Source organism: Monodelphis domestica, chromosome 1 (genome assembly GCF_027887165.1).
Source record: "Monodelphis domestica isolate mMonDom1 chromosome 1, mMonDom1.pri, whole genome shotgun sequence".
Taxonomy (NCBI): Eukaryota; Metazoa; Chordata; class Mammalia; order Didelphimorphia; family Didelphidae; genus Monodelphis; species Monodelphis domestica.
In genome coordinates, this window is record NC_077227.1 from 128,539,800 (window position 1) to 128,554,979 (window position 15,180).

The window sequence follows — 15,180 nt, forward strand, 5'->3', positions numbered from 1 at the left end:
AGTGATGCATTATTTCATATCATTTTTTCTATATGCTCTGTGCTTAAAGTTGACAGTCCTTGTTGCTTATACATGCTGTTCTATCTCACATCTCCATGTCTCCAATACCTAGAATGCAGTCTTTTTTCATCTGTGCCTCTCAGAATGCATATTCCTTCAAGATTCAGATCAAGTAAAACCCTTCAAGAAGCCTCTCCTGCTTCCTTGATGAATTTGATTTTTAAAAATGATTAATCATGAAATTTTACAGGAAGCAAAAGAGTAGGATGAAGAAAGTTTAAATAATTTACAAGAAGATCATTTGGAATTACTAATAAATGGGGACGGAGGAGGCTATACAGAGAATAAAAAAAAAGCCTATCCTTCATTCTTTTTTTAAGACTTAAATTAAATTTTTATTATCATGCAAACACACTTCTATATTGGTCTTTGTTGTAAGAGCACATTCATACAAAAGTAAAACCCTAAAATAAAACCATAAATACACTGATGTGAAAGATAGCATGCTTTGATCTATATCCATTTGACTCCAACAGTTTTTTCTCTGGAGGTGGGTAGCATTCCCTGTCATAAGTCTTTCAGGATTGTCCCAGATCATTGCAGTGTTGGGAGTAGCCTAGTTTCTACAGTTGACCATTGTACGATATTGCTGTTACTATTTCTTTTGTTCTGGAAGGGGCAGTTGCAACTGACAATTTCTGTTTGAGTTCTTTATTGAGCGAGGACACCCTGAAATCAGCCTTCCCCACTCTCACTCTCACTCTTAACACCTCTGACCTCCCAAGCTTTTTCTTGGGCAGATTGAATAATAAGAGAGAAGCACTGATTGCTTGATCCTTGAGTTTTCCCCTATGATGGTGTGGTGGTTCATCTCTAATGAGGTCCTTTTGTCACTGACTTTTGCAAATAGTCTAATCAAGTGCTAGGACCAGAGTGGGAAACTTGCCTCCACTTCACTAAACTGAGGCTGAGCCATGGCTTATATAATTTGTAATTTGATTATAGAAGTTAGGTTTGTTCAAATTCAAACCAATTTAACAACGATTTCTTAAATGCTCAACACAATTAAAGAAATGATGCTTGGATACAGAAATAGTTATGACTCCTGCTCTCAAGAAAGGTATAGTTTGAGTAGAGGAAAAACATGTATACTCACCCATGACCTAGGGGCTTCCCAAAGTCTGTGCACCCTGGGAGAAGATGGGAAGCCTCTCCCAGTTTCCCACAAAGAGTTGATCATCAGCCTGAGGACAGAGTTAATGGATAATGTTTGTGAACACCCAATCTTGTGTAGAAGAATTGGGTAAGGAGGGATTTTGAATTTCCTAGGCAGGTACTGTGCTTAATACTGAGGGTAGAAATACAAGTCAAAGCAAAGCCTTAAAGAAGCTTACATTCTAATCAGGGAAGACAGTTCTTAAAAGGGAGCTGAAAACATAGGGTGTGGGGGGATGGGGACCATGGTGGGGCCCCAGTCTGGAGCCAGTAATAGAGCAGTAGAGGACTGAAGGATGTCTGGCCCAAACCTTTCCTCAACATGGGAAGGTTCCTGGAGGAAGTCACCAATGGAGGAATGAGACATTAGGGGAAGAGGAAACTTCTGAGGGTGAGAAGGCAGTGGAAGCATGATAACAAGTCCATAATGTCAGAAACAGAGCCCAGGAAGGAATGACAGAGATGATTATTTGAATTCAGATGATTAATCACAAGAATGGGAAAAATGGGGATTGATTTGTGAGATGTTATAGAGAATTAACAAGATTTGGCAACTGATGGGAGCAGAGCTTGTTCTACTTGTGTATTTGTGTCCCTAGTGCCTAGCACTGTGCCTATCATATAGGAGACACTTAATAAATGCTTATTTATTGATATGGAAATGATTATGGAGGAAGAGCCTAAGATGGCTTGTGCTTTCAAGATTGGAAGACTGGTAGTGGTGCCACCAACAGAAATAAAGAAGTCAGAGGAATGGGCAGGCTTCTGGGGAAAGATGATGAGTTCATTAATGTTCATTAATGAACCACTCAGCATAAAATAGTTTAAACAGCCAAACCCATTCCCACCTTGCTTTTGCTGCAATTTAGTTAGGGAAAAAAATCAAATAAACCAGATGAAGACTGAAGCTATAGGGCTGCAATTTCCTTGAAGTCAGAGTCTGCCAAGTGATTTTCCTTTCCAGCCCAGGGATCCTGACAGCAGAACAAGTCTCAGTGCCCATGGGCAATGAACTGGAAAGGAGATGGCCCATAGGACTCCTGCCACAGCTGGCATCAAGCCACAGGGCATTTAGACACAGTGTATTTAGCTGGAATGACCTACTGGATTGACACTGGGATTCTGATAGGCATATATTTTATTTGGGACTCCCCTCCCCTTTTTGAAATGCAACTACCTCTGTTGATGGGCAGTCCCTACTTCAGAGCAGTGAAAATGAGGACTACAGAATGTGTTTGGCCAGCCATAGTTCCCAGGGCTCTAAGGAAATGGAATGGTGAGCAGTCATGGAAGCAATATGTTTTTCATCATTGTGAATAATGATGAAAGCTATTCCGTTTACTTCTTTTATTCAGAACCCAAAGGGGATTGGGTCATGTGTAAGACAGAACTAAAATAGCTTTTGGGGGGTATCTTTACTAGTCTTTTCTTTTCCCTTAATCTAAAACTCTTCACCTGTGCCCTTGACCCCATCTTTCCCAGGATCTTTCTCCATTCTCAATCTTCTCTGAGATATTTCTTATTCTGTCTCTCCCAATTCCTTCCCTCTGCATACAAACATAGTTAGGTCTCCCTAATTCTAAAAACAAATATCCGAGCTACCCTAAAACCTTTCCTTCTACCATGTTCTGTAATCCCCTTAAGCTTCTGTCCTGTCTCTCTTTTGTTCCCTGCCAATCTTTCAGAAAGAATAATCTGTACTCACTTCCTCTCCACCCACTCCCTCCTTAGTTTCCTGCAATCTGGATCCCATTCCTAGAACTCTATTGAAATTACTGTCTCCAAGGTCATCAGTAACCTTATTGCTGAATTCAAAGTTGACTTGCGGATTTTGCTTCCTGTTACTAGGAAAAGGGAAAATGGAATTGAAGGTTACCCTTTGAACCTTCCCCTGACTGTTAAGTAATATTCTTAATGCACTACTTTGATTACTATGATTACTCATAACTCTTCTCAAAAACTTCAGTGTCTTCCTTTTGCCTACTGAATATAATGCAAACTCTCCTAGCCTGACATTTTAGGAACTTTATAATTTGGTTCTTACATACTGTAGCTTGTCAGTATTATTATATATCACCTCCCTTCAGGTAGGTTCTCTGTAGTCCTCCATACCTTAAACTTGACCATTGGTGTCTTACTTCCAGCGATTAGAAAGGAAATCTAAATGATATGGTCAATTATGATTCAGGAAATAATACAAGATGGGGAAGAAAGATGAGAGAGGGAGGAATTAAGATAGGATGCCTTCTTCAGGGGCATCTGGATGGCAGAGTGGCTTAGAAGATTTATCAGGAAGACTCACTCATCTTCTGAATTAAAATTTGGCTTCAGACACTTACTAGCTGTGCCACCCTAGGTAAGTCACTTAATACTCTTTACCTTTGTTCTTCATCTGTAGAATAAGCTGGAGAAGGAAATGGCAAACCACTCCAATATCTTTGCCAAGAAAATCTCAAAATGGGGTCACAAAGAGTAGTGACTGAACAAAAATAACAAAAGTCCTCTTCAGGTTAGAGATTTGAGGTTCTCCCTTAAAGGTTAGGTTCAAATATATTTGTATGTAAGACCAGAATTAACTGCTTTTCTTTTCATTTTTGTTTATCTCTCATAATAAAGAAACATCTAACTCTTATTTTTTTAATTCTAAGATTATATACTTCTGTTTTGTGAGGGTAAATGGATAAGTAAGCAAAGGATTAAAAAAAATGAAGTTTTGTCTATTCCACTATACCTTGAAAGCAACATGCTGTAACCCAGGACCCGAGTTTGAATACTAACATGACTATTTATCCTGTGTGATGCTGGGTAAATCATTTCATCTCAGCAGTCTTTAAGTTTTTCATCTGTAAAATGTGTTGGCTGGACTAGATGACTCCAAGAGTTCTTTCTAGTTTTAAACAAGAGAATTATTTGTTAGTTGTTGCCCAGAATTTCAAGAGATCAAGGGAATGTGGTAGTCTGTCTAAACCTGAAGAGAGCACTGATAAACTGAGGCCCGGACTCTGGTCTTTAAAAAAAAGTGAGGCTATAGGTGATGACCAATCTGGGAAGAAATGATTGAGAAGGTCCTAAGGGGTGTTTTCCTTGGTAGTTGTTGGACAACATAAGGATAGTCTTAATATTTGCTTAACTCTCTGGTAGCACAATTTACGAAATGTTATTGTCTGTCACCCTTGAGAGAAATAATATTCACATCTCTAGTCCTTTGTTTCCTATTCTTCCCTCTCTTGCCCCATGAAATATGCCCCTACTACCCCACCAATTATCCCTTCCAGGTTAAGAAAACCTGTGGGGACCTTAGCAGCCCAATGGGTATCTCTAGGGAGATCAAAGGTAAGCAAAGGGTAATGGAACTCCCTTGAATCCTGAAAAGTCATAGAAGGTAATTAATAGTCCACAAGAGAATATATCACAGTTTGTGGTAGGTTCTATTGCCTTATCTTCACCATGCAAACTCGGAGTGGTTTTCTTCTTTAGGCAACCAGAACTCATCCTGTCTGGTTTATTAGAAATAGGAACCAAGTACTGGGAGGTTTGATCCTCCAACATTGTATTTATGGGAGCTTAGGGACTCTGATTTTCAAGAATTTCCTATAATATCCCTCTCAAATTTCCAAGTATTTTTTTTGGTAGGACTACATTCAGATATATGTTCATATTTACTAAAAAATATAGCTTACAAGTTCTAACAGTAGACCTTGAACTTGGGGATATCAATAGATGCTTTATTACCACTAAAGATTAGCTTCTCCTTGGGCAAGCCAAGAAACTCATGTCTACCACCTTGCTTCTTTTTGTTAAATGGGGAGATCTGTGTCTTCTTTTGGAGAGTTTGATCCATCTTTCCACCTGTTAAATGGAGTATATGTTTCCTCATAAACAGACCTGGGGAAATTCTCCTGCCAAAACATTTATGAAAAGAGGGCAGGGGCGGTCAGGTGGCTCAGTGGCCTGGAGATGGTAGGTCCTGGATTTAAATTTAGCTTCAGACACTTTCTAGCTGTGTGACCCTGGACAAGTCACTTAATCCCAATTTTCTAGCCCTTATTGCTCTTCTGTCTTAGAAGCAATACTTGGTGTAGATTCTAAGAAGGAAGGTGTTTGAAAAAAAAGAGGGCATGTCTGGGACTACACCTTGAAGACTTGATAAATGTTCTTACTCTTTTTCTCTCCCTTTTTCCCTCCTCCCTCCATTTTCCCTTCTCCCTGCCTCTTTGTTTCTCTCTCCCTCTGTCTCTGTCTCTCTCTCCCTCTCTCATCTCCATCCTATCTCTCATCTTTCTATTTTGGGCCATGGAGAACAAGACAAGGGTCTGAGCCCTGTTAAAAAAAAAAACAACACAGCAGGTCGATGTAATGGCTTTGTTACATTCATTTTACAGATGATTCACTAAAGGGGAGGCAGAGAAATGTCATGGAGCCTGATTTTGGAAAAATGTTTGATGCATTGTCTTATAAAATCTTAGTCACCCAATTAATTCAGAGTGGCACACCGAGGAGATGATCGGGTTACTTGGAAACTGGCCATTGGAGCCAGGGAAGGCCGCGGCAGACATTAATGGTTCTGGGGGAGGAGACTGCGGGCTTAGGGACAGAATGGTTCTTAATCTTAGGAGCAGGGTAGCCAGCTCATTAAAGAAGAGCATAGGAAAATGCAGGGGCAGTAAATCTCAGTGGGTGAGGCACAGGCTAGAAAATGCAGACAGCGACTTCTGATTTTGACTGGGCTAGCGGCCATCAGGACACCAGATCTGCCCTCCTTCTCAGCTTCCTCATCTGCACGGGAGCACTAGCCGTGCTGGGCCATCGGGGAAAGGAGTGTGAGTGAAAGCTGGCCACTTATTTAGAGGTCACCTGGGAGCAGGCTGGGGTAAATATTTTTCAGGGGCAAAAGAAAATTCTGAGCAATGATTTGAGAAAAAGCAATCTGCTTACTCCAGCAGCAACAATAATAATAACAAGCAATAATAACTAGCATTTATATAGCCCTTGGTTGAGGAGGCTAGATGGCTAAGTGGATAGAGTGTTGGACCTGGAGTCAGGAAGACCTGAATTCAAATCTGTCCTCAGATTTTTTTAAAAAATAAAACTCTTACCTTCCGTCTTGGAATCAATAATGTATGTTGGTTCCAAGGCAGAAGATCAGTAAGGGCTAGGCAATAGGATTTAAGTGATTTGCCCAGGGTCACACAATTAGGAAGTGTCTGAGACTATAACAGAGATATATATATATATATATGTATACATATACATATATATATATGTATATATATATATATATATATTAAACCCTTACCTTCCATCTTATAATCAATACTGTGTATTGGCTCCAAGGCAGAAGAGTGGTAAGGGCTAGGCAATGGGGGTCAAGTGACTTGCCCAGGGTCACACAACTGGGAAGTATCTGAGGCCAGATTTGAACCCAGGACCTCCCCTCTCTAGGCCTGGTTCTGAATCCACTGAGCTACCCAGCTGCCCCTAATCCTCAGATATTTAATAGCTGGATGATCCTGAGCAAGTCACTTAACTTCTATTCACCTTAATTCACTGTAGATGAAAATGACAAACCACTCTAGTATCTTTGTCAAGAAAACTCCATAATGGGGTCATACAGAGTTGGACATGATTCAACTACAACGAAATGTAACCATTTAAGATTTGCAAAGTGCTTTACAAGTATCCCATTTTATCCTTATGACAACTCTTGGAGGCGTTATTATTTATTAATATTATTATTATCTCCATTTTACAGATAAGGGAACTGAGGCTGAGCCATGACAAGTAACTTGCTTAGGGTCTCATAGCTAGTGATGGTCTGAGGTCACATTTGAACTCAGGTCTTCTTCATTCCAAGTTTAGTGCTGTATCCAATATACTAGCTGACTATAAGGAGAGAAAATGTTTTAGATTGCAGAGAATCAGGAGGGAGGAGAGAAGGCTGGGCAGTGGCAATGGCTAAAGAATTCCCAGGGATATTGGAGATGAGAAATCCAGTATAACTCGAAAGCCAGAATAATAAAAAAAAATATTTCTTCTCCTATTTGGGATGTGTGGATGTTTGGGAGTAGAGAATGGAAGAAGAGAAGAAAGCAGTGAAAAGGAAAGTGTTAGGTGTGCATTCAAATGTCTCCTTTAATACTGAATCACACGTGTCACTGTGAGCCAGTCACTTTACCTTAATAATAATAATAATAATAAATGTGATAATGAGGAGGATGCTGTCGTATATACTTTGCTAGATATTCACACAGGGCTTCATCAATTTGTTCATCTGTGAAATGACACTATCCAAGTAGATGGCTTTGAGATCTCATCTATCTCTAGATCTATGATCTTATAATACCAGGACCCAGCCTTAAGATCTGGCTCTACCACTTAACCTGTGCCGACTTAGAGAAGTTGCTACACGTCTCTGGGCTTCAGTTTCACCATTTACAGAATGAGGACCTTGGACTAGATGGCTTCCACGGGCCCTTGAACCTCTAAGTCTACAATCCTACCAGGATTTCTCTTGGGAAACACACCTAGGAGTCACTGCTTTCCTTGCCCCTCATCCTGGTAGGCTAGACATAATGGCTACCCACCTTTGTAAATTGTATAATGCTATTTCTTTTTCTTTGTTTGCCTAGAATGTCTGTTATTTTCCTTCTTTCAGAATCCAATTTTCACTTGACATTTCTGCCTAATGTAGCAAAACATGACCTTTGCAAAGGACATTGTTGGCAGCCTATACACTGGTTTGTACTCCCTGCTTGCTCTCTGCTCTCTTCTTGCTCACTTCTCATTCTCAGAAAGGAGGAAGGTTGCCATTTCACTTGTCTCCTGACCTTCCAGTCCCTAGGTTGTTGTTTTTGCATCTCTCTACCTTAAGGGGTGCAGCAACTCTCACTGGGGCTTCCACTTCCTAAGGTACTTCAGTGGGCATTGGCACTGAATTCCCTTTGAGTTTTTCAAGGTTCATAAAAGAAAAGGGGTGCCTTTCAAAGTAATGTGGAGTGGCTAGGGTCTTATGAGAAAGGCAAATTTGTTTAGGGAGGACTATGACATAGGGCAAGGATAGATGAAAAAATCCTTAATTCTGAGGAAAGGAGGGCTTTGCCCTAGAAATTGGGCAGGGTATCTTTGCTAGATTCCCTAGAATTAAAGGCACATACATCCATGGTCCTTTGGATAGGGTCAATGCTTTTGCAATAACTTATATAGCCTGTATTTCTTGCATGTTCTCACAAGGTCTCTTTGGGTCCCCAAGTAATTCATGCTATTGTGATATAGTAATGCCAGGGTATATAAAATGAGACTATTATCCCTTAAGCTGAGGTAGAAAGTTGTAGGAATAAAGAAGAGAAAGTTTCCATTGGAAGGTTCTCCTGAATGGGGATTGAAGATAAAAAATTCTTTTTCATGTATTTTAATCCTCCAGTAAAGCCCTACTTTGATAATCTTATTGCAGCATGGTACGGAGGAAAGTGTACTAGATTGCAAGTTGGAAGACCTAGGTTAAATTCCATTTCAACCACTATATTTTGTTAAGCACCTACCATGTTCCAGGCACTGTGCTAAGTGCTGGAGATACAAAAAAAAAAAAAAAAGCAAAAGACAGCCTTTGCATTGTCAAGGAGTTTACAATCAGATAGGGTAGATGACATACAAACAATGCAAGTTACATACAGGATAAATACGAAATAATTAACAAAGGGAAGGCAATGGAATTAAGAGGGGCTGTGGAAGACTTTTTGTAGAAGTTGGATTTAATTAGGACTTAAAGGAAGCTGGGGAGTCAGAGTCAGAGCAGAGGAGGGAGAACATTTCAGACATGAGGGACAGTCAGAGAGATGTAGGAGCCAAGAGATGGAGTGTCTAGTTTGTGGAACAGCCAGGAGGCCAATGCTCCTGTATTGAAGAGTACATGTTGGGGAGCAAGATAGAAGAAGACTGGAAAGGTAGGAAGGAGTTAGGTCATAAAGGGCTTTGAGTGCCAAACATAGCATTTTGCATTTGTGTTCCTGGAGGCAATAGGAAGCCACTGAAGTTTACTGAGTGAGGGTGTGTGTGTGTGTGTGTGTGTGTGTGTGTGTGTGTGTGTGTGTGTGTGGCTGGGGGGGTGGCGTGATATCACTGAAACTTTGTTTTAGGAAAACCACTTTAGTAGCTAAATGGATAATAGATTAGAGTATGGTATGGAGAGACCTGAGGCAGGCAGAACTACTAAAAATCTATTGCAATAGTCCAGACACAAGGTGATGAGGGCCTTTTCTAGAGTGGTGGCAGTGTCAGAGAAGAGAAGGCAGTGTATTTGAGAAAAATTTCTTCCTCTTACTAGCTGTGTAACCTTAGATGAGTCATTCAATCTATACAAACTATGGTTTTTTTCAGTGATAAAATGAAGAGATTGGGATTGATTATCACTAAGGTCCCTCCTGCCTAGGAATCTATGATCCTAAAAGTCTTTCGGATTAGGAAATAACCCCAAATTCTCAGTATACTCCCTCTTAACTCTGCCTAAAAAACACCTTTTCTTCCTTTAAGATGCAGCTCAAACATCGCCTTATTCATAAAACCTTTCTTAATCTTCCCAAATTTTAGTTCCTTCCCTCTTAAAGTCTTTGTATTTAACTTCTTTGTATGTAGTTTGTTAACTTCATTAACTTATATGTGTGTGTGTGTGTGTGTGTGTGTGTGTATTCTTCTTGTCTCCCTTATATAAGTTCCTTGTGAAAAGGAATGGTTTTATTCTTTGTACTTGAACCCACAATGCCTAGCCCAATAGCTGGCGCTTAGAAGGTGCTTAATAAATGTTTGTGGCTTATTTAACTCTCAGAGCTTATGCCAGCCAAGCTTAACTCATGGCAAGTCCTACTTGGCTAAGTTTGGAGAGGATCACCATGGAAGAGTTGGCTATGGAGTGATGATTTGTTTGGAACTACAGCTCATGAACACCATCTGCTAAGAACTATCGGGAACATGATCTATACCAATCAATCACATAATCACTCAATTAACAAGCATTTATTAAGCCCTTGTCAGGCACTGTGGTAAGTACTGAGGACACAGAAGAAAATTTAAAACATGTTCCCAGGCTTCAAGGAACTCATAGGGAGACAAGATAAAAAGGTTATTTGTTGAATATGGGACTCTGTAATTCTGTAAGGGACCTTGACAGAAATCCTGTCTTAAACTATTCAGATATATTTATATGTATATGTATATATGTATATATATATATATATATATATATATATGATCCACATACACATATCCACACACACATATACTTATACAAATAAGAAAGGAAGAAGAAAATGGTTTCTTATTTTTCTTCTTTTCCTTCATTCTTAGGCTGATCTGTTGAGTTTTTTTAACTGTTTGAAATATTTACTTAGATTGTGTATGTCCCTTCTATTTTTAACCTAAGTGTCCAAAACCAATTTTTTTCTGAGAGTTTGTTAGTTTTAAAGTATGTATATTTATATGTCTGAATTATAGTCATTGTATATATGTGTGTGTGTGTATATTATTGATGCATATACACATGATAGATTATTATCATGATCTATATATACACAAATCTCTCTATATATCAAGGCTGTTGCTTATTCACATAAATAGATCATTAGATGGTGCTATTGTTGACACTTCCTAAACCACCTTTATTGAGGGCTCTGACATTGAAACTTGTGGAGCCTGACAAAGCAGTAACACATGGGCGTGTTTACTCTTTAATTCATAAGGCTAATGATTGTTTTTAAGACACAAGCTACTGAAGACTGTAGGTATCTATCATGAAAGGTTGTGACTGAAAGGGATGATCTGTGTCTAGGAATATTTTCCATATAGTATAAATAAACATAATAGTCTGATCTGTGAACAACTCAGCTGAGGAATCTTAGTCTACAGTGTGTCATCTGATATTTATTTGTAGGATGGGGAGGAGTTGGCAAAATATATGGGATCATATAATTTTAGAATAGGCAGGATCCTTAGAAAATGATCTAATCTCAAACCTTTATTGTGTAGTTGGGGAAAACGGAAGCCTAAGAGGTAAAGTGAGTCACACAGAAAATTAGTTAATGGCAGAGCAAAGAAATAAGGTTCAATTTTAATCACCTTTAACACTAATTGTTAAAAAAAATAAACATGATTAAAAAATCTTAGAGTTAGAAAGCCTTTGGATTCCAATAGGTCAGTAAATATTTATTCCATTTAAACACCATCTGTGTGACAGGGACTTTGCTAGATGTGAGGACACAGATATGAAAGTGAGAGAATCCCTGATCTCAAGGAATTTACATTTTGCTAGGGGAATACAACAGGTTTACAATAAGTAGATGCAGAATACACATAAAAGAAATATACAAGGATTCTGGGAGGAAAAGGGTTAACAAATAGGGGACTTAGGAAAGACCTCTCTAAGAAGATAGCCCTGGAGTTGAGCCTTAAAGGGAGGTAGGTGCATGTTCCAAGACACAGGAATGAGCAGGGAAAGTATTCCAGGAATGGGGGCCAGTTTGTGTAGACAGTGAGAACAACAAGTAGGCTGGTTTTATTGGAGCATAGAGTGTATGGAATAGAGCAGTGTATAATCAAGTGGGAAAGATAGACTGGATTCAGATTGTGAAGGGTGTTAAGTACCAAACAAAAGAATCCAGAAAGGCAATTATAGATGGTAAGTCCAAACTACCATTTTATGTAATATCATTATTTCATTCTACAACTTCATTTTCAAATCCTTCTTTATGGTTTCACTGTTCTTCCCACTGGATGAAAGCAGAGTCAGAAAGCAGAATAGTGAGGTCTTTTGATGATACTCGGCAACAAAAACTGGGAATGAAGGGAGATGAAACCTCTGGATCAGTGACTTTGAGATTGAAAACAACCACTGACCATTGGTGTCATTCATATTTGTGTGTATTTCTGGGTTTTTACTTCACCAAGGATAAGACTTTCCTATTTCAAATAATTCTGTGTCTAGCCCAGTGGCATTTCCAACTATGACATATACTTAATAAATGCTTTCTGATGATGATGATGATTATGGTTGAAATGGTAATCATTTATCCTGTGTGTCAGGTTTTCCTGCCTTCACCCATGTCTAGGATGTTAGCTTTCTAAGGACCAAGGTTTAAATACCAATTTTCCTAGGGGTGGAGGATAGTGTGCGTGTGGGAAACATCAAATCACTAATTATTTCTACATTTTATAAAAATTATTTGAAAAAAAATCCACTTCTTTCTCTCCCACCCCACTACTAAGCCTACCTTCCAAGCTCTATTTCTCTGCTGACCTGATTGATGGCCTCAACTATTACTCTAAGTCTCCTCAACTGTAAACTTAAGAAGGAAGATGTTAAATTGCTAGAACTTGTATAGAGGGAATTAGCTATCACAAACTCTTCTCTTATTTTTTTCTTTGATTATTAATTTTGCAGAAATCTCTCCAGCAACCGGCTCACCACGCTGTCATGGCAACTCTTCCAGACATTGAGTCTCCGTGAACTGTAAGTTCATCCTGAAGACCTTTCTCAAAAGAAACATGCTCTGTGTGTATGTGTGTATGTGTTTATGTGCACGTACATGTCACTCAGGGTAGTGGGAAAGCAAGGATAAGGGACTACATGTGGACAATGGTGAAGTCTTCAATATACTAGGCTGGAGAGGGGAGAGAGGTTACAATGTCCAGTGGGAGCCAAAGAAATCCATTACATAGCTTTCTTTCTGATTAAATCCATGTTTATATTGAATCCTTTTCAGAAGCTAACAATCTTTGTTGCTGCATGGTCCCAGGATTGGTGGTCTGGAGACAGTGTTAATGAGTCCAAGGTCATGTATTTAGTCTTCAGTTCTCTTCTGTGTTTGGTGTCTAGCTTTGTTCTGTTCTCTGAATGATGACTGCATCTTTAACTGAAGCCAGCCATCTTGCAGATGCATATTATTGGTTACAGTAGGAAAAGGGTAAGAATAGATGGATGAATGGAGATGCATGACTACTTCTGGAAAAAGTAACTCAAAGCAAATGCTGATGGCACAGTCAATAGTGTTATTTTTGAGCATGGAATAAATTAAGAAATAACTTGGAAAAGACTCCTCTTATGAATGGAACCCAGAGTTCTGGGTTCTGGGAATTCTACTCATGTCCCTTTTTATATGATGACTCTGAGAAAAATACCTTAGTCCAAATTCTCAAAATGTAAATTTCTCCATTGTTTTTGCCAAGATGCAAGTGCTCTGGACTCATGCCTGGCCTGCTGGCCCTTCACCCCTTCCTCATGCCATCTGTCAGAATTGAAGGGCATGCATGAGTCATAATCATACCTTGAGAGGCACAGCTTGTGAGGAAGGGGAATATTTACATCCTGGGTCACATTATTCCATCTCATCAAGTAGACACTATTTTTCTGCAAGGATCCTGAAGATCAAGAGCCTCTTCTATTCCCACAGGAATGATTGGTTGGGAAAATGCAAGCATACTTTGATTTACAGAAGGAACATGTATGTTCTTGAGAAGGTTCGACATTTCATTCAAACCCTGGTAGGGTTTGTTATTTCCTACTTAGGGTTTGCTCTTCCTTTGATCATGAGGACTAGGTCAGTGATGGGACATGATACTAGTATAGCAAGCCTTAAAGTCTTTTTAAATCTTTAGTGACATATCTCTGAAGTTCAGAGATATACTCATAAAGATTCTTGCCATGGCTTATTATTTAGAGACTATATATCTCTTTATAGATAGCTAAACAGGATTCAATTAGTGGTACTATTAATACCAGATATAGAGAGGTTTTAAATGAATAGGAAAATGTCAAAGATACTAAATGGCAAGCTGCATTTGATCTATTGATTTTAATAAATTGTCATAGGATCCTAGAATTTAAAAATGAAAGGGGAAAGGGCAATTAGGTGGCTCAGTGGATTGAGAGCCAGGCCTAGAGCTAGGAGGTTCTGGGTTCAAATGTGACCTCAGATGCTTTCTACTTGTGTGACCCTGGGCAAATCACTAAACCACCATTGCTGCTCTTCTGCCTTGGAACCAATACCCACTATTAATTCAAAGACAGAAGGTAAGGGTTAAAAAAAAAGAAGAAATGAAGGGGACCTCAGAGACCATCTGGTCTTTATCACTCATTTTACTTCTGTGGAAATTGATATAACTTGCCCCAAGTTACCTCAGTTGAGATTTAAACTGTCTACTGATTTTAAATCCAAAGTTCTTTCCTCTATAACATTATGTTAATTCCTTTAGAGAGTAATCCTCCATTGTCACATCCTCTGCCAATTATATACTATCTATTTTATGCTCAGCTGTATTTACTCTTTGATATTACACTTGTATTTGGGTAAAAGGGCTCTAATTTTCCAAGGACAATTGTATTGTGTATGAGCTGAAGTCTTTTATATTGCTGAAGCCTGATGGGGTGAAGGGGCCAATGTGTTGTATATTTGTGTAGTCAAGCAGTCAGCATAGCCTGAATTATCCTTACAAATCTATTGTGTATCTATCATGAACAAGGCAATATTTTAGGGATTGGGGATACTGTGAGATATAAGACACGGTCACTGCCATCAAGAAGATTGCAATTTAGCCGAAAATTGTCTATATTGAGAGCTTCTAGCCTGGGGCTCCAGAGACGCTGTCCCACTCATTCTGGGAAATAGGATAGCATCTCTCCTGGGGACATCGAAGGTCTACAGCCTACTGAATTATTGATAAAGCGTTCAGTGCTCCTTCTGAAAAATAATTGGACATGAAATCAATGGTGTGCTGCCCTGGTGACCTGTTTTGTGGAGTTTTAGAAACAGTTGTTCAATAGATATATACTGAAAAAAAAGTCAGATTTATCCCAGAGGATCATGGGATTCTGCATTCATCTTCACCAGTGATCAATATAGCTGTGAGCTATCAGTGACTTATGAAGGAATGAAGATATTTTCTCAAGTGGAAGTCAGTGCGTTATCACTACCATGTCCACTG

The 15,180-nt window shown here is 39.1% G+C and overlaps 1 protein-coding gene across 5 annotated transcripts in view; it reads left to right on the forward strand.

The window, feature by feature from the left end:
* Positions 1 to 15,180, forward strand: part of NTRK3 (neurotrophic receptor tyrosine kinase 3) — a 459,350-nt gene that overhangs the window by 124,975 nt on the left and 319,195 nt on the right. For all 5 annotated transcript variants that reach the window (XM_007479383.3, XM_007479384.3, XM_001364452.4 and 2 more), the window contains exon 4: positions 12,641 to 12,709. In XM_007479383.3, the coding sequence (XP_007479445.1) occupies positions 12,641 to 12,709 (69 nt within the window). The remainder of the gene's footprint in view (positions 1 to 12,640; positions 12,710 to 15,180) is intronic.